Source organism: Ranitomeya imitator, chromosome 3 (assembly GCF_032444005.1).
Source record: "Ranitomeya imitator isolate aRanImi1 chromosome 3, aRanImi1.pri, whole genome shotgun sequence".
In the NCBI taxonomy this organism is placed as follows: Eukaryota; Metazoa; Chordata; class Amphibia; order Anura; family Dendrobatidae; genus Ranitomeya; species Ranitomeya imitator.
In genome coordinates this window covers 221,900,905-221,919,257 of record NC_091284.1, presented here as the reverse complement: position 1 = coordinate 221,919,257, position 18,353 = coordinate 221,900,905, and the positions used below count along the sequence as shown (strand labels likewise).

The 18,353-nt window shown below is 43.6% G+C and overlaps 1 protein-coding gene across 1 annotated transcript in view; it reads left to right on the top strand.

Moving 5' to 3' along the window:
* GUCA1B (guanylate cyclase activator 1B) overlaps positions 1–10,468 on the top strand; it is a 54,816-nt gene extending 44,348 nt beyond the window's left edge. Inside the window, exons 3-4 of the mRNA XM_069756156.1 lie at positions 3,822–3,936; positions 9,942–10,468. Coding sequence (XP_069612257.1) covers positions 3,822–3,936; positions 9,942–10,069 — 243 coding nt within the window. The 3' untranslated portion in view covers positions 10,070–10,468. The remainder of the gene's footprint in view (positions 1–3,821; positions 3,937–9,941) is intronic.
* Positions 10,469–18,353: the final 7,885 nt, after the last annotated feature.

Sequence of the window (18,353 nt, the reverse complement as noted above, 5' to 3'; positions counted from 1 at the left end):
TATATATGTATTAGTTTATTTTTCATTTATTTCATATATGGTATCCCTTATATAATAAAGAAAGACCTTTGGGATGCATTTCAAAATTTCAAATAGTTTTTTAAAATCTAATTTTCCCTGTAACTGGGGCTGTTCTAACCAGGTAACCTGACAGTTGTCCTAGCCCATCTAAGCAGCCACCAGCAACCTTTACCTGCATTCTCACAAGCCCATATATGTGGCATAGCAATTGCTGAATTAATATATAAAATAACTTTGTAGATGTGCTCGTGCTATGCAAATTAGTGGTTGACTAGTTGGGGATGTTGAGACATTGATTACCCTGGGGTGCTCCTCCCTCTAATCATGTAAGCACACCCTTGTTGGTGTGAGTGACATGATTTGCAAAAGTGACGTCACAATTGGTTCTTTCCAAATATTGTGCATTCATGTGATGTTCATCTCTGACTTCATCAGCACACTGCACATGGTGTGGGAGGCAGGCAGTGACACAAGACTCAGACACCTGCGGAGGAGTTCCACATTTTCTGGTTGAAAACCATTAAGTCGGGGCATCTAATGAAGCCCATTATTGTTCCCTCATAGTACAATACTCTTTTCATGGCCCCCACAGTGCCCTCCACACTTTATGATGCCTCTATAGTGTCCACTACACACACTATGATTCCCCCACAGTGCCCTTCACACAGACTATGCTGTCCACAGAGGCTCCACACGCAATATACTACACACTGTGGCCTCCCTACACAGTATGCTGCCCCTAGCCCTCCTCTCCGATGGAATGATTCCATGACACTGCCACAACACACAATATGATCACATAGACTCCCACTATATGATACAATTTTATTGACTCAACATACAGTTTGATTCTCTCACAGTCCCCCCAGTATGATGCTCCCACATTTCCCACCCCAACAGATAGTATGATACCCTTCAAATACCCAACAGTATAATGCTCCCACCATCCCCCCTTAATAAAGGTTAATGCTTCTACAAAGCCCCAACACATAGTATGATTCCCCCCAAATCACCCACACTGAATAATGCCCCAACACAGTGTAGTACCTCTAATGTCCCACCCACACTACATAATGCACCCACATTCACCACCAACGCATAGTATGATGTCCTCCATTGCTCCCAACCAACAGTAGAATGCCTCAAATGCCTCCCATCACACAATATGATGTCTTCAGTTTCACCACACACAGTAATATAACCCACAATCTCTCACACAGAATATACACTTATTCATTATAATGCCCACAGTTCCCCCACCATATGGTGCCCACTCATTGCTCCTCAACTCATTGAATGATGACTCCATCCACACAGTGTAATGCTCCCACAATCCCACTGCAAAGTATTATGCCCACACAGTATATTGCCCCCACAGATAATGTGAATTCCCCATAGTAGCATCCAAGCAGCATGATGTCCCCTATTGTATGAATTTCCCACAGTTGGCAACCCATTTGCCTGTGTATCGTTCCTGCTTTTCTGTGACTGATCTGCAGTCTGCCACACAGTCACATGACCTGAGAATGTCACATGACCTAAAGGACCTTGCGGATTATTTGGTTTCTACCCAGACAAAATGGTGGCGTAGGGATCTGTTATTTTTTTACTCCAGCATTGTGCTCAACTGTATCTGTGTCCTATGGACATAGATACAGTTGACGTCCGAACATATCTTTGACCTCCCGAGATAGCATGACAGCTCCCCAACATCAGGACTTTCCCTCTGGATCGCAAATGGTTGAGAGGTGTGCAGCAGCAGTATTGCTGTGTGTTACTGAAGCAATATCAGAATATCACGATAATACAAAAAATGATAAACATATAGTAAATATAATAAAGCTAAAATGTTCTATAAACCACATTGTTAATGGCATTAGAAAATATCTTTGACCTCCCGAGATAGCATGACAGCTCCCCAACATCAGGACTTTCCCTCTGGATCGCAAATGGTTGAGAGGTGTGCAGCAGCAGTATTGCTGTGTGTTACTGAAGCAATATCAGAATATCACAATAATACAAAAAATTATAAACGTATAGTAAATATAATAAAGGTAAAATGTTCTATAAACCACATTGTTAATGGCATTAGAAAAAATCCCCATGAACAATCACTATTAGTAATTGCCATTAGCACCTCTTACAAAATAAAATCTAAAATTAGATATATTTCCCCCGAAATGGTACATATTAAATAAATGAAGAAAAAGAAAAGCCTCTTTACCATGAAGACCAAAATAGGATACATCCTTATCACCATATCAATGTATCATCTTTCTGTTTTATATTTCAGTTCTTCACCATTTGGACAATGTACATAAGAATGCTGTCTTTGACTTACATGAAACAAATATATTGAGAATGAGGAGGAAAATAAAAAGAGCCAATTGGGTACTTAATGACCAAGCCAATTTTTATTTTTCTGACCACTGTCACTTTATGAAGTTATAGCTCTGAAACGATTCAACGTATCCCACTGATTCTGAGGTTTTTTTTTTTCGTGACATATTGTACTTCATGTTAGTGGTAAAATTTCTTCAATATAACTTGCGTTTATTTATAAAAAAAATGGAAATTTGGCAAAAATTTTGAAAACTTAGCAATTTTCAAACTTTTAATTTTTGTAGACTTAAATCAGAGAGTGGTGTCACACAGAATAGTTAACAAATAACATTTCTCACACGTCTACTTTACATCAGCACAATTTTGGAAAGTTCACCAGTGATTTCTCATTTTTCCATAAAAATTTACAAAACCATTTTTTTGGGACCACCTCACATTTGAAGTGAATTTAGGGGGTCAATATAACAGAAATGACGCAAAATTTACACCATTCTAAAAACTACACCCCTCAAGGTGCGCAAAACCATATTCAATAAGTTTATTAACCCTTCAGGTGCTTCACGAGAGCTAAAGCAATGTGGAAGGAAAAAATGAACATTTTAGTTTTTCTGAAAAAAATTACTTTGGAACCAATTTTTTTATTTTCACAATAACTTTAACCCAACCCTAACTTTAGCCCATCCCTAACCCTAACTTTAACCCAACCCTAACCCTAGCCCCAAACCTAACTTAGCCCAACCCTAACTTTAGTTCAACCCTAACCCTAGCCCCAACCCTAACCCTAGCCCAACCCTAGCCCTAAATTTAGCCCAACTTTAACTTTAGTCCAACTCTAGGGTCTATCACAGTGATCAAAATGAACCAATAGGAAAAATTTCCAATTTTTGCTGGGTGCTGGCCGGCAAACCTCAGCAGGCTCACTGCGCATGCGCCCGTCATTTTCTCCTGGAAAAATATGCCATCAGCCCAAGGGACTTCTTGGGAAGTTGCAGGAACACCAGAGGTAACAGGGGTAGATCGGGGGAACCCATTTCTCTCTCCTTTGATGTGTGATCACATCAGAGGAGAGAGAGATTTAATGGGAAATCAGACTTTTTTTTATTGCAGTCGCTGTTATAACAATAATAACGGAAATTGCCGACCTTTATCATGTTCTCTGGGGTCTCAGCTACACTCGGTAGCCAAGACTCCAGAGAAATTCTGATGCTGGGGGCGCTAACCACTTATTTCTCAGCGCCGTTAAACAGCGGCGCTGAGGCATAAGTACCCTTAACTGCTGCCGTTAAAAGGCGTATCGGTGGTATTAAGGGTTTAAAAAGTTGTACATTCGTATAGTGAATAAGCTTTATTTACATAAAACCAGATAACACCTCTAGCCAAATACTCTATATACATCTACGTACCACAGGTATTTTTCCTCCTTTTTTTGATAATAATCATGTTCATTTTTATTGCAGTCGATATACAACTTGAAGAAAGCTTGCCGCCAAGGTCTAGAAGATCGATCTCCGTTGTTGTCACCAGAAGAAGTAGTGGATAGGATATTCCAGCTGGTGGATGAGAATGGAGATGGTACGATGTTCGCTCAACCTAGGCATATAATGCCTTGGAAAAGTATTCATAAGCTGTGAACTTTTTCACTTTACATCAACTAACTTAAATGTTTTTTATTTGGATTTTATGTGATATAACAACACAAAGGAGCAAGTATTTGTGAAGCATAAACATCTCTAGTCTCAAGTCTTTTGCAGCCTTTAGCAGGTATTCCTCCAGGATTACCATGTATTTAGCATCATCCATCTTTCCATCATCTCTTATCAGCTTATCTGTCTCTGCTAAAGAAAAGCATCCCCACAGCAGCATGCTGCCATCACCATGTTTGATGGTGGGGATGGTGTTTTCAGGGAGATGTTCAGTGTTAATTTTCCTCCACACATAGCGTTTTGCATTTAGCCCAAAAAGTTCTACTTTGTTTTCATCTGACCAGAGCACCTTCTTCTCCGTGCTAGCTGTGTCTCCTACATAGCTTTTTGCAAACTGCAATCAGAACTTCTTGCTTTCAAAAATGGCTTTCTTCCATGAAGGCCAGATTTGCTGAGTATATGACTAATTGTTGTCTTGTGGACATATTCTCCCACCTGAGCTGTGGATACTTGCAGCTCCTCCAGAGTAGACATGGACCTCTTGGCTGCTCCTCTGATTAGTGCTCTCCTTTCTTAGGATGTCATTTTAGGTCGACGGCCATGACTTGGTAGGTTTTCAGTTGTATCATACATTTTCCATTTTTGGACAATGGATTTAACAGTGCTCAGTGAAATTTTCAGAGCTTGAGATTTTTTTTTAATAACCTAACCCTGCTTTACTCTTCTACACAACTTTTTTTCTGACCTGTGTGGTGTATTCCTTGGTTTTCATGATGATGTTTAATCTCTCATGTTCTCAAGCAAACCTCTGAGGCCTTCAAAGAACAGCTGTGGTTATACTGAGAATATGATGCACACAGGAGGACTCAATTTATTAATTATTTGATTTCTGGAGGCAATTTGTCACTCAGCAGTTTATTAGGGCTATCAGGCTACTGGAGGTTGAATACAAATATATGTCACAATTTTCAAATTTATAGTTTAAAAAAAAAAAGAAAATCATTTCCTTTACACTTCATAAATATCACATAAAATCCCAATAAAATACACCGAAATTTGTGGGTGAAACGTGAAAAAATGTGGAAAAGTTCACGAGGTATGAATACTTTTCAAGGCACTGTATACAATACTGGTCAAAAGTTTAGACATATGTTTATTTAATGATTTTCCTTGTTTTTAATTGGAATACATTTAGACTAAAGGCAGAAAACCACAAACAAACAAGAATATGTATTAAATTGAACTTGTCAGTAGATTAACCCCTTAATGACCAGAGGTATTTTTGGTTTTGCATTTTCATTTTTTGCTCCCCTTCTTCCCAGAGCTATAACTTTCTTATTTTTTGGTCAAAATGGCCATGTGGGGGTTTGTTTTTTGTGGGACAAGTTGTACTTTTGAACAACACCATTGGTTTTAATATATCAGGTACTGGAAAACGGGAAAAAAATTCCAAGTGCGGTGAAATTGCAAACAAAGTGCAATTCCACAATTGTTTTTTGTTTTGCATTTTTACTATGTTTACTAAATGCTAAAGCTGACCTGCCATTATGATTATCCAGGACATTATGAGTTCATAGACACCTAACATGTCTAGGTTCATTTTTATCTAAGTGGTAAAAAAATATTCAAAATGTTTGTTATTTTCCGATACCCATAGTGTCTCCATTTTTCATCATCTCGGGTTGGGTGAAAGCTTATTTTTTGCGTGCCGAGCTGTTTTTAATGATACCATTTTGGTGCAGATATGATCTTATGATCGCTGTTATTGCATTTTAATGCAATGTTGCGGTGAGTGAAAAATTCTGTCACTTTGACTTTTTTTCTCGTTACACTGTTTAGCTATCGGGTTATTTTTTTTTTATATTGATAGATCGGGTGATTATGAATGTGGCGATGCCAAATATGTGTATGTTTGATTTTTTTATTGTTTTATTTTGAATGGGTCGAAAGGGGGTGATTTGATCTTTTATATTTTTAAAATATTTTTAAAACCTTTTTTTCTCTTTTGGCATGCTTCAATAGTCTCCATGGGAGAATAGAAGCTGCAATTACCCAATCGGCTCTGCTACATACAGATGATGATCAGATCGCCTGTATGTAGCAGAATTCCTCACTTGCTATGATGTGTTGACCACCGGGCAGCCCTCACAGCAATCCGCAGTGACAACCATAGAGGTCTGAAGGAGACCGCTGGTTGTCATGCCAACCCATCGGTGACTCGCAGTCATGTGGTGCCAATGGGTGGGATTTCCGGCGCGCTTGCCGGAACCCCATGTTAAATGCCGCTGTCAGAGTTTGACAGCGGCATTTAACTAGTTAACAGCCGTGGGTGGATTGCGATTCCACCCACTGCTGTTAAAGGCACATCTCAGCTGTAAAACAGCTGACATGTGCAGGAAAAGATGTGGGCTCAGCACCGGAGCCCACATCAAAGGGAGGGAGTCGAACATCGGCGTACTATTATGCCTGATGTTGGAAAGAGGTTAAAGAAGCATTCCCATTAATATTTTTTTGAGTAAATGTGTGTATATGTATGTAGTGTGAGTTCATTAATATTATTATTTACTGCCACTTTCTCACCATTCTTCTATGCTTCTCTGTGACATCACAGCACTGCAGACTGCATGTGTCACACTGCACTCTGCATGACCCAGAAGTGGCTTTTACAATGTAAGTCTAAAGAGCATCAGAACAAGGCTACATAGGCTTACATTGTAAAAGAAACTTCTGGCTCACACATAGGGTATAGAGTGAAGCGGTTATGCTAAATTGGGGTGACCTTATTGAGAAGAGAAGTGGAACAGTCCTGGATCCTGGAGAACAGGGCTGCCACCAGGATTTTTAGGGCCCCATACTGGCAACATTTTTAGGCCCCCTTTGAGACTCTGGCCAAGCTCCACCCCCAGCTCTGCCTCCACCCCTCCAACCTTCCACAGTCCTACTGCCCACTCTTGGAAAAACTCCACTTCAGCACCATGTCCTCACCAATTACACAGTAACAGTTCCAATCTAACACAAGATCACATACATGGCCATCAGTTTTTGTTTTGGCCAAAAGATTTTTTAATCTGCCACCATGGTAAGGTAGACTCTTTTGGCAGGGCCCTACTCTACTCTAACCTGTTAAACATTTATTGAAATATCCAATACTCTTTTTAGGTATGTTTTTATTTATTTTTCAATTTTTAAAATGATCAATACTATCACATTCAAGGGACTAATACCACCACACCATGACCAGACCACATATTACCACAACATAGTGACCGAATACTACAACACTGATCATTAATAACAATGCAATACTAGTATTACCATAAGTGCCATTATACACAGGAGCTCTGTACATAATGTATAGTGTACGGATAATACAGGGATCACCAGTGACATTATTCACAGGGGCTCTATATATAGTGTACAGTGTACAGGTAATGCAGGAATCACCAGTGACATTATACACAAAAGCTCTGTATATAATGTATAGTTCACAGGTAATACAGGGATCAGCAGTGACATTACACACAGAAGCTCTGTACATAGTGCATATAGTGTATATTGTACAGGTAATACAGGGATCACCAGTGACATTACACACAGGAGCTCTGTGTATAGCATATAGTGTTCAGAAAATACAGTGATCACCAGTGCCATTACATAAAGGAGCTCTGTATGTGCTATATAGTGTATAGGTAACACATTGACTCACCAGTGATGACTCTAGTTGAAATCCTTCATCTTTGCTTTTCTTCATCCAGCTCAGACCACCATCTCTTCTTTCAGCCAGGACTCGTCTCTGCACAAAATAACACAGTTATCTAGAGCAGAGCTTGCAAAGCACATTACTTTTTTCCCAACTTCTACACTATGAAGAAAAAAAGGTGATCTAGTGATGCACTGCACAGTAACAGGACCTCACCCTTATTGAAAATAGTATCCTCAAAAATAAAATACATCACTGCAGTAATAATATCCCCCATCCTGGCCCCCTTGTGTCTCATTTCTGGCGCCAGCCATATGCTCTCCCATCCTGGCCCCATATTTCTCTATTCTGCCCCCATGTGATGTCTCATCCTGCCCCATATCAACTCCCATCCTGCCCCATCTGAAATCACCATCCTGCCCCATCTGTCCCAAGATTCTGCCCTATGATCCTGCCCCATCTGTCTTATGGTCCAGTCCCATGTGTCTCCATCCTGCCCCATCTGTCCCATGACCCTGCCACATCTTTCCCATGATCCTGTCTCATGATCCTGCACCATATGTCTACATCCTGCCACATTTGTCCCATGATCCTTTCTCATGTGTCTCCATCCTGCCCCATGTGTCCCATGATCCTGCTCCATGTGTCCCATGATCCTGTGCCATGGGTCTCAATCCTGCCCCATGTGTCCCATGATGCTGCGGCTGCCTCATCTATCTTCATCCTGCCCCATCTGTCTACATCCTGCCCTATGTGTCCCATTATCCTGCCTAATCTCCCCATATTGTGGCTTGCCGCTATCAGAAAAAACAAAAACATTCTCTCCTTACCTGGCCGCGGTCCAGCGGTGTAGTCTCCTTTATGCCTGTGAAGAGCAGATTCGCCGGTGCATGACAGTGCCGTCATACTCTTGCAATATGTTGCTGATGTCACCTGCTAGCCGGTGACTGGCCGGCGGCTATTGCTGCCTTGAGGACCTGCACGGCAATAGATTTTAAACTGAACAGTTACTGACCTGGCAGGATCCTGCGCTTGGGGGCCGATGAGCAGAGGGGGGCCCAGTCCAGGCCCCCTCTGCACACCAGGCCCTATATGCCAGTAAGGACAGTAATGCCCTGATGGCAGCCCTGATGGAGAATATGGCAGTAGGTGAGTTTAACATATACTCACTACATATATACAAACTTTCAATGAAAAAAAAAAAATTGGAGTGCTTCTTTAATGCTGCCTGAACCATGGATAGCATGAACCAGAGCAATTGACTTCATGATGGCTCAGTGGATAGCACTGTTTTGCTTTGCAGCACGGGGGTTCTGGGTTCAAATCCCCCCCAAGGACAACATCAACAAGGAGTTTGTATGCTCTTCTCATGTTTGCATAGGTTTCCTCAGGGTACTTCAGTTTTCTTCCACACTCCAAAAATATACTGATAGGGAATTTAGCTTGTGAATCCCAATTCGGACAGTGATGATGATGTCTGTAAAGCGTTGTATAAGAGAGTAAAATAAATAAAAGGCTGTGTGATTGTAACCAGGTATATATGTAGTTTGAAAAGCTGTCCAGGGACTAAAGGAAGAGACCCAACTAATCCACCATGGCCCCTGAGATATTCTTCATAGTTGTTTAATATTATGGCTTCATTTTTTGGAGTGTGTGTATACAGGTTATACAGCTCTGGCAAAAATTAAGACACCACCACATCAAAACCCTGTCGTGGGCAGCCCAATCTCCAGACCTGAACCGCTTTGAAGACCTCTGGAATGTAATCAAGAGGATGATGGATAGTCACAAGCCATCAAACAAATGAGAACTGCTTACATTTTTGCACCAGGAGCAGTGTGAAAAACTGGTGGAAAGCATGCCAAGACGCATGAAAGCTGTGATTAAAAATCATGGTTATTCCACAAAATATTGATTTCTGAACCCTCCCAGAGTTAAAACATTAGTATTGTTGTTTCTAAATGATTATGAACTTGTTTTCTTTGCATTATTTGAGGTCTGAAAGCACTGGTTGTTTTTTTAAATTTTGGCCATTTCAGAAAAAAAATACAAAATGTATTGCTTGGAAATTCGGAGACATGTTGTCAGAAGTTTATAGACTAAAAGAACAATTTACATTTTACTCAAAAATATACCTATAAAGAGAAAAATCAGAGAAACTGAACATTTTGTAGTGGTCTCTTAATTTTTGCCAGAACTGTAGATATGATATTTTTTGTTACTTTTTTTTACAGGCCAACTGTCTCTAGATGAATTTATCGATGGGGCTCGCAAAGACAAGTGGGTGATGAAGATGCTTCATATGGATGTGAGTCATGGCAGCTGGATTACTGAGCAGAGGAGAAAGAGTGCTCTGTTTTAATGTTGACTACATTGTTGTTGCTCTCTACATAAACCTAAAGAGCTCCACGGAGTTTGAGACTTCTCAAAAAGATCTGAGCCATCTGGTTTTGAAGGCGCACAGTCACATGGATCATGCACTGGATGTCAGCTTGATTTCTGTAGCAAGAAGTACTAATGAGTGATTATTATAAATTTGGATGTGTTTTCTGATTTATAATTCCTACTATCATGTTTCTGAGATCCATGGGTTCTATAAAATATTTTGCAATGTGATAAGGCATCTTCTGAGTATTAATCTTTCTGTACAACATAAATGTTATGGTGGCCATTGTGTTGGTAGGTTGCTCAAATGCTATCATTCTGCAATCTCAAATCATACTTATGGATTTTTACAATAAAAATTTAACTCGGAAGTGAATTTTATTTAGGTCTTTAATTATTTGCTTCTTAATACTCAGTAAAAATTATTATCAAAATCTGTGTAACAACCTAAGCCACTTATGTGACAAACTATGCAGCTTTTAACCGGCCAAGAAAATGATCCCTGATGCTCCTTGGCAGAAAAGAATTCCACCTTAGCTAATTTGTACTGTAAGGTCTCTTCTGTACGGTAATACCACGTACAGGGCGAACAGAACATTCTGTAAGAGCTCGGTGTGCTGTTATATGGTGTTCTGGAGATTATATAGTACATCTTGGAGATATCCTTTCCTAAAAATTATACATTTTGGGGGAAATAATTCAGAAGACCACTATTTTTTTTTCCGGCATGGAGTCAATTGTAAAAAATGTCCATATTCTTCTATGATAAATCAGAGCCATACACACACACACATACACACACACTGGAGCCCCATAGAAGTGTTCACAAGTGAACCAACTCTTAAGATATACAGAATGCAGTATACATAAGTGGTATTGGTAAGTAATATTATTTGGCGTCTTATGTTTGACACTTGCTTTCTGTTAGGCTGGGTTCACATGCTGCGACCACACTGCGGCTGAGATTAATGACTACGCGGTAAACTGGCGTTTAACCCATTATCTACCTTTTTGTGAGATGCCTAATCTTTTGCTTCTAGCAACTAAGATTTAATAATTTTTATAATTAGGTCCAATTCTTTGTGTTGTGTTTGTAAAATGAATGCTTTCAAAATAGGAAATCATGTCCTTGTCATTTTTAATTGAATATTGGGATGCCCTTTTCTGAAAAATCCATAAAATGAAAATATCTAATTTGGCAAGTAATGGGTTAATGGCATAATCATACGAACATCAGTCTCCACACTTCTTTAGATACGTTCAATTATGTCATTTATTGCTTTGTGGATATTTTCTGCATAAAATCTGCAATGTTTCAATTCAATCCGCTGCGCATTGTTTTTCTGTGAATTTTTTGTTGCAAATTTTTCAGACAGCATTAATAAATCAATGTGTACCTCTTGTGCACTGTATGCTTTTTCTTTCTAATGCGATGTCATTTCCTCTGGAAAATACCCCCTGTAACCTCATATTCATTTTTTAGTAAAAAAGCGACACATATTTAGCTTCTGTACTCTCTGTCTGATCCCCGTAACAAAAATGGCTGAAGCACAACTTCCTGCAAATATCATGTTTCTTCATCATCATCATGTTTGGTGGCATTTCAAGTAGTACAACATTCAAAATTGATATGCTTGCAGATTAAAAAATCCACAAACAGACCCAAATTATAACCCTCCCCACAAAAAAAACTACTTATACATGAGATTTGAAAATATCTCATCCACTTTGTTATTCCATTGCTCATTTTCCAACAGAAATCCACAAAAAAATCCATAACAGTTGTACATACCCAAGGCTGGCATAAGGGGCAGGCAGACCAGGCAGCTGCCTTGGACCCGCATTCCTCCAGAGGCCACCAGCCAGTGGCATGCCACTAATAGTGGCATGCCACGCGGCCGCTATGGGGACCGTGATTGAGAGGGGGACTGCACTCTGCTGTGTATGTGGGTGGGGGCTGCATTATACTGTGAGTGGGGGTTGCACTACACTGTGTATGTGGGGTGGCTGCATTATACTGTGTGGGGGGCTGCAGTCTACTGTGTTTGTGGGGGATGTGGATCGCCCCCAGACACAGGGCCACGAGTTCTCGGTACCGGGCCTCTCTGGTTCGGTTCCTGGGGCTGTCACGGTGGCTAGACCCGGTCCGTGACCCTGCTAAGGGGCGTCCAATAAAGGTGGTGCAGTCTGTCAGGGGTTCGTGATGCCACCTGTGGTGTTCGGTCAGGGTGACCGACGCTGCTATGGGGTCCGCTGGGGTGATGGAATGGCAGCTGGATGGTATACCTTCCCACAGGTGAAGTATGTCCCCAGGGCTTCCCAGTAAGGTGGATGGTGATGTTATGAGGTGCAGTCAATAACGAGGACACAAGGTTGCAGTCTCTTTACCTCTTTACTGATGACATCAGGATCCTCAATCCAGAGCACGTTTAACAGGGCTATCAGAGACAGGCCCGTCTGATGGGCACTTCCAGAGTTTCCCTCGCAGATGGAAATCGTTGCCCACCACTAGCGCCTGTGTGTTGTAGTGCTACCCTGCTGAGCATTCGGTATAGTCCTCACAACTGCTGTTCTCGTTCGTTCGTTCTCTACAGCTCTCTCTTTCTCTTTTGTTCCAGATGTTACTAGTTTCTCGTCCCCCAGTATGTTTTGGCTAGGACGCACCCGTATGACGGGAAGGCTTGGAGGTCTTCCGGGACCCTAGAGATGTCCCTCTCCCAATGTTGCCCCCTATGTCTTCTTAGGAAATTTAAGGTAGACAGCCAACCTATAATTAACTGTCCTGCGGAGTTCGAAGTAAGGCCTGAAGTCAGTAACTCCTGCGGTGTTTCGGCCACCGGCTACATGCCTCAGTAAGATGTTGCCTCGGTCTCACGGCACGACTCTTACTGGTACTCCTTTTTGCTTGATCTCGTTTACACTGTTCCACAATATCCTTCCCTTTCTTGTCTCTTTCTTAGGATACCGCCGCAAGGAAGTGCAGGCGCGGTTCTGTAACGTTCTGTTCTGTTCGCTAGGCTCCTGCCAGGTTCCCACGCCTGACAGGGACCCCCCTGTGTCTTCTCCCCCGCAACACCCCCTGCCACGGGATGTTGCCTGAACCTAACCCAGTCAGCTTCTGACTAACTTCCCCCCCAGCCCCTAGTTTTACCAGTGTGAGGAGTGGCCCAATAAATAAAGCCTTTTTCTCCCCCTAGTGGCCGGAGTGTGAAGTGTAATGTGTTCTGGTGATACCTGGTCAGGAGAATTCCTTCAGTGCCATCAGACGTACCATCACTCCCCTTAGTGGCAGAGTGTCATACTGCAACGACCAGATCTCTGGGGCGCTGCGGATGCACTATACTGTGTTAGTGGAGGCTGCATTATATTGTAAGTGGGAGAGCTGTATTATACTGTGTGTGTGTGGGGGAAGCTGCATTATACTGTGTGGGTGTGCTACACTATACTGTGGGGAGGGCTGCACTATACTGTGTGGGGCTGCATTACACTGTGTGTGTGGGGGCTGCATTATACTGTGTGTGAGGAGGGGCTATATTATACTGTATGTGGGGGGGCTGCACTATGCTGTGTGTTTTTGGGGGGCTGAATTATACTGTGTGTGGGGGGGCTGTATTATACTGTGTGTTTGGGGCTGCATTATACTCTATGAGGGGGGCTGCATTATACTCTGTGAAGGGGCCTGCATTATACTCTATTAAGGACCATGGTCAATGCACTATACATGTATGTACTTGCAATATACTGTAAGGAGGACTATCTGTACAACTTATTCTTCCTCATCCGGCGTAAAGAGGCTGGGAAACAAGTGTCAAACAACTTCAATATTGTCGATCACTCGTTTAACGGCCTGAACTCAGCACATGCAAATACAACAGAAATGTTTCTGTGTGATGGTGCAATATGTGAGCATTTGGGGCCCATTTTAAACTTTTGCCTAGGGCCCCACTTTGTCAAAAAGTGGCCCTGTACATACCCAATCATTTTGAGAACTATACATGATTATTTTGGGTGTATTGAAGACTAGTGTTGAGCGATACCGTCCGATACTTGAAAGTATCGGTATCGGATAGTATCGGCCGATACCCGAAAAATATCGGATATCGCCGATACCGATATCCGATACCAATACAAGTCAATGGGACATCAAGTATCGGAATGTATCCTCATGGATCCCAGGGTCTGAAGGAGAGGAAACTCTCCTTCAGGCCCTGGGATCCATATTAAAGTGTAAAATAAAGAATTAAAATAAAAAATATTGTTATATTCACCTCTCCGGCGGCCCCTGGACATCAGCGGGAGGATCCGGCGTCCGGCACGGCTTCTTTCTTCAAAATGCGCGCCTTCAGGACCTGTGGAATGACGTCCCGGCTTCTGATTGGTCGCGTGCCGCCCATGTGACCGCCACGCGACCAATCAGAAGCCGCGACGTCATTCCTCAGGTCCTAGAAGGCGCTCATTCTAGGACTTTAGCTGAGGAATGACGTCGCGGCTTCTGATTGGTCGCGTGGCGGTCACATGGGCGGCACGCGACCAATCAGAAGCCGGGACGTCATTCCACAGGTCCTGAAGGCGCGCATTTTGAAGAAAGAAGCCGTGCCGGACGCCGGATCCTCCCGCTGATGTCCAGGGGCCGCCGGAGAGGTGAATATAACAATATTTTTTATTTTAATTCTTTATTTTACACTTCCGATACCGATACCCGATATCACAAAAATATCGGATCTCGGTATCGGAATTCCGATACCGCAAGTATCGGCCGATACCCGATACTTGCGGTATCGGAATGCTCAACACTATTGAAGACACATCTCAGATTTAGTGCAGCCGCACAGGTGAACCCAGCCTTAAAATATACCTGGCAGTAAGACACAGATTGTTGCGAACCAAAGCGTTAAAAAAAATACATTGATAAGATCGTTCTCCTGAACTTTATTTCAAATGGCTGCTGCTGTTGTCTGTAAAGAATCCAATAATGTGGTTTAACCAAAAGAGTTTAATCTGCACTTGTATATAGCACTTTATAGCCGTGTACAGAAATAACACAAGTGTTTAACCCCTTCCTTGTTTAGGGGTCTTTCAGCAATGCAGAACCCTCTGGCAGGGGATATCAGATAACAGGTAATGTGGCTGGGAAATGAAATGGTAATTGATAGCGAGTGTGTGTTGGCTCATCCACGTTTCTTCATGTGAAAGCAGTAATGTGATTGCATGTGAGCAGCATTCATTTTTAAACGTGCTAAACTTCATACAATTTCTTTAATAAAACTAACAGAAAATGTGGAAAAAATGAGTCCATGACTATTTATGAAATAATAACAAAGAAAACATCATTATCCAGATAGGACAACAAGGTCATGCATCTCTGACTTGTATGGAAATATAACATACGTCTGCATGGCCTCTATGTACTTTCAATTATATGTATAATTTTGCTATTATATCTTGCATTTTTTCAAGCAGAACATAAATGTAATGTTTCATTGGATGCCTTATTACGTTTTTATGAAGAATATCTCTAGAATGCGGAGTGAAACTCGACAGCCTTATAGTCGCATATGAGACTTCTGAGGCTTTTGTGCAAGAACAATATATTGACCCCTTCCAGTCCAATAATATCTCATTATAATGCACATATTCCACCTGCTTTGGTACAAGTGGGCCCCCTTACCTCTTGGACCTCTTTGCGGCTACTCCTGTGAGACTTCCGAGTTCAGGTCACCAGATCCACGATCAGTACTCATACTCTAAATGTCGGGTGCAGAGACTCATTTTGCCTCCATAAAGCTCTGCCATACTTATGAGTCCTTAGACCGAATTCAGGTGGACGTATTTCATGGTCCACATATGGACCACAATGCACGGACCGGCCATGAAATACGTTAGGCTGAACCCCGCCCCATGGTAAAAGCACTAACGGCCTGATTTATTATTACATTAGCACACTTTTTTGTTGATTTTTGTTGTTGTTGGCCTAATGCATATTGATCTGTATGTATTGCAACAACTATTGTTTGTTTAATATGATGTGATTTATATATCTGCATGCATATTGTTCACATGTCAGCAAAGTAAAAAAAAAAAAAAAGAGTCCTCATTTACAGACAGGATGTTCCTCCTCCCCTTCCCTGTGAGCACATTTCTTGTGTGGAGCTGAAGCAGAAGGACTCATAGCAGATCTGTCTCTCTCAGAAACCAGATTGATCCTATTCTCATGTTTTAAGCTGGATATTCTTAATTCTTAATAAATGAACGTTCTCTGTTGCTCGTTGTGGACATAACGCTGATTAACCCGCTCAGGGCCGCCATCAGGGCATGACAGCCGTGACTGGCGTATGGGGCCCGGTGAGCAGAGGGGGCCCGCATCGGGCCCCGTCTCATCTGGTCACCGGGCCCCCCCTGCAGGCGCTGCGGCAGCGGCACACTATTGACGTGCGGGCCCGCGCCCGCACGTCAATAGTTAACAGCCGCCATCCAGTCTGAGGCTGGCGGCTGAATAGGGCCGCAGTGCGCACTCGCCGCCGCCGGCGTCTGACGTCATTGTCAGCCGCCGGGCCCGGCGGCGAGTGCGTCTGTGTGGAGCCTGGAGAGGGAGCTTCACCCGGCGCTGGAGCTTGGCCAGGTAAGAAGTTGTGTTTTTTTTTTTTCTTTGAGAGCTGCTGCGATCCAGGGGGGCCCGGGGGGCAGGATGATGGACACACAGGGGCAGAAATGCTGGACACACAGGGGCAGAATGGTGGACACACAGGGGCAGAAATGCTGGACACAGTGGGGCAGAATGGTGGACACAGTGGGGCAGAATGGTGGACACACAGGGGCAGAATGGTGGACACACAGGGGCAGAATGGTGGACACAGTGGGGCAGAATGCTGGACACACAGGGGCAGAAATGCTGGACACAGTGGGGCAGAAATGCTGGACACAGTGGGGCAGAATGGTGGACACACAGGGGCAGAATGGTGGACACACAGGGGCAGAATGGTGGACACAGTGGGGCAGAATGCTGGACACACAGGGGCAGAAATGCCGGACACAGTGGGGCAGAATGGTGGACACAGTGGGGCAGAATGCTGGACACAGTGGGGCAGAAATGCTGGACACAGTGGGGCAGAAATGCTGGACACAGTGGGACAGAATGGTGGACACACAGGGGCAGAATGGTGGACACAGTGGGGCAGAATGCTGGACACAGTGACACAGGGGCAGAAATGCCGGACACAGTGGGGCAGAATGGTGGACACAGTGGGGCAGAATGCTGGACACAGTGGGGCAGAAATGTGGACACACAGGGGCAGAAATGCTGGACACAGTGGGGCAGAAATGCTGGACACAGTGGGGCAGAAATGCTGGACACAGTGGGGCAGAAATGCTGGACACAGTGGGACAGAATGGTGGACACACAGGGGCAGAATGGTGGACACAGTGGGGCAGAATGCTGGACACAGTGACACAGGGGCAGAAATGCCGGACACAGTGGGGCAGAATGGTGGACACAGTGGGGCAGAATGGTGGACACAGTGGGGCAGAAATGTGGACACACAGGGGCAGAAATGCTGGACACAGTGGGGCAGAATGGTGGACACAGTGGGGCAGAATGGTGGACACACAGGGGCAGAATGGTGGACACAGTGGGGCAGAATGCTGGACACACAGGGGCAGAAATGCTGGACACAGGGGCAGAAATGCTGGACACAGGGGAAGAAATGCTGGACACAGTGGGGCAGAATGCTGGACACACAGTGGGGCAGAATGCTGGAGACAGGGGCAGAAATGCTGGACACACAGTGGGGCAGAATGCTGGACACAGTGGGGCAGAATGCTGGACACACAGGGGCAGAAATGCTGGACACAGTGGGGCAGAAATGCTGGACACAGTGGGGCAAAAATGCTGGACACAGGGGCAGAAATGCTGGACACAGTGGGACAGAATGGTGGACACACACAGGGGCAGAAATGCTGGACACACAGTGGGGCAGAATGCTGGACACAGTGGGGCAGAATGCTGGACACACAGGGGCAGAAATGCTGGACACAGGGGCAGAAATGCTGGACACAGGGGCAGAAATGCTGGACACAGTGGGGCAGAATGCTGGACACACAGTGGGGCAGAATGCTGGACACACAGTGGGGCAGAATGCTGGACACACAGTGGGGCAGAATGCTGGACACACAGTGGGGCAGAATGCTGGAGACAGGGGCAGAAATGCTGGACACAGTGACAGGGGCAGAATGCTGGACATTGGGGCAGAATGCTGGACACAGTG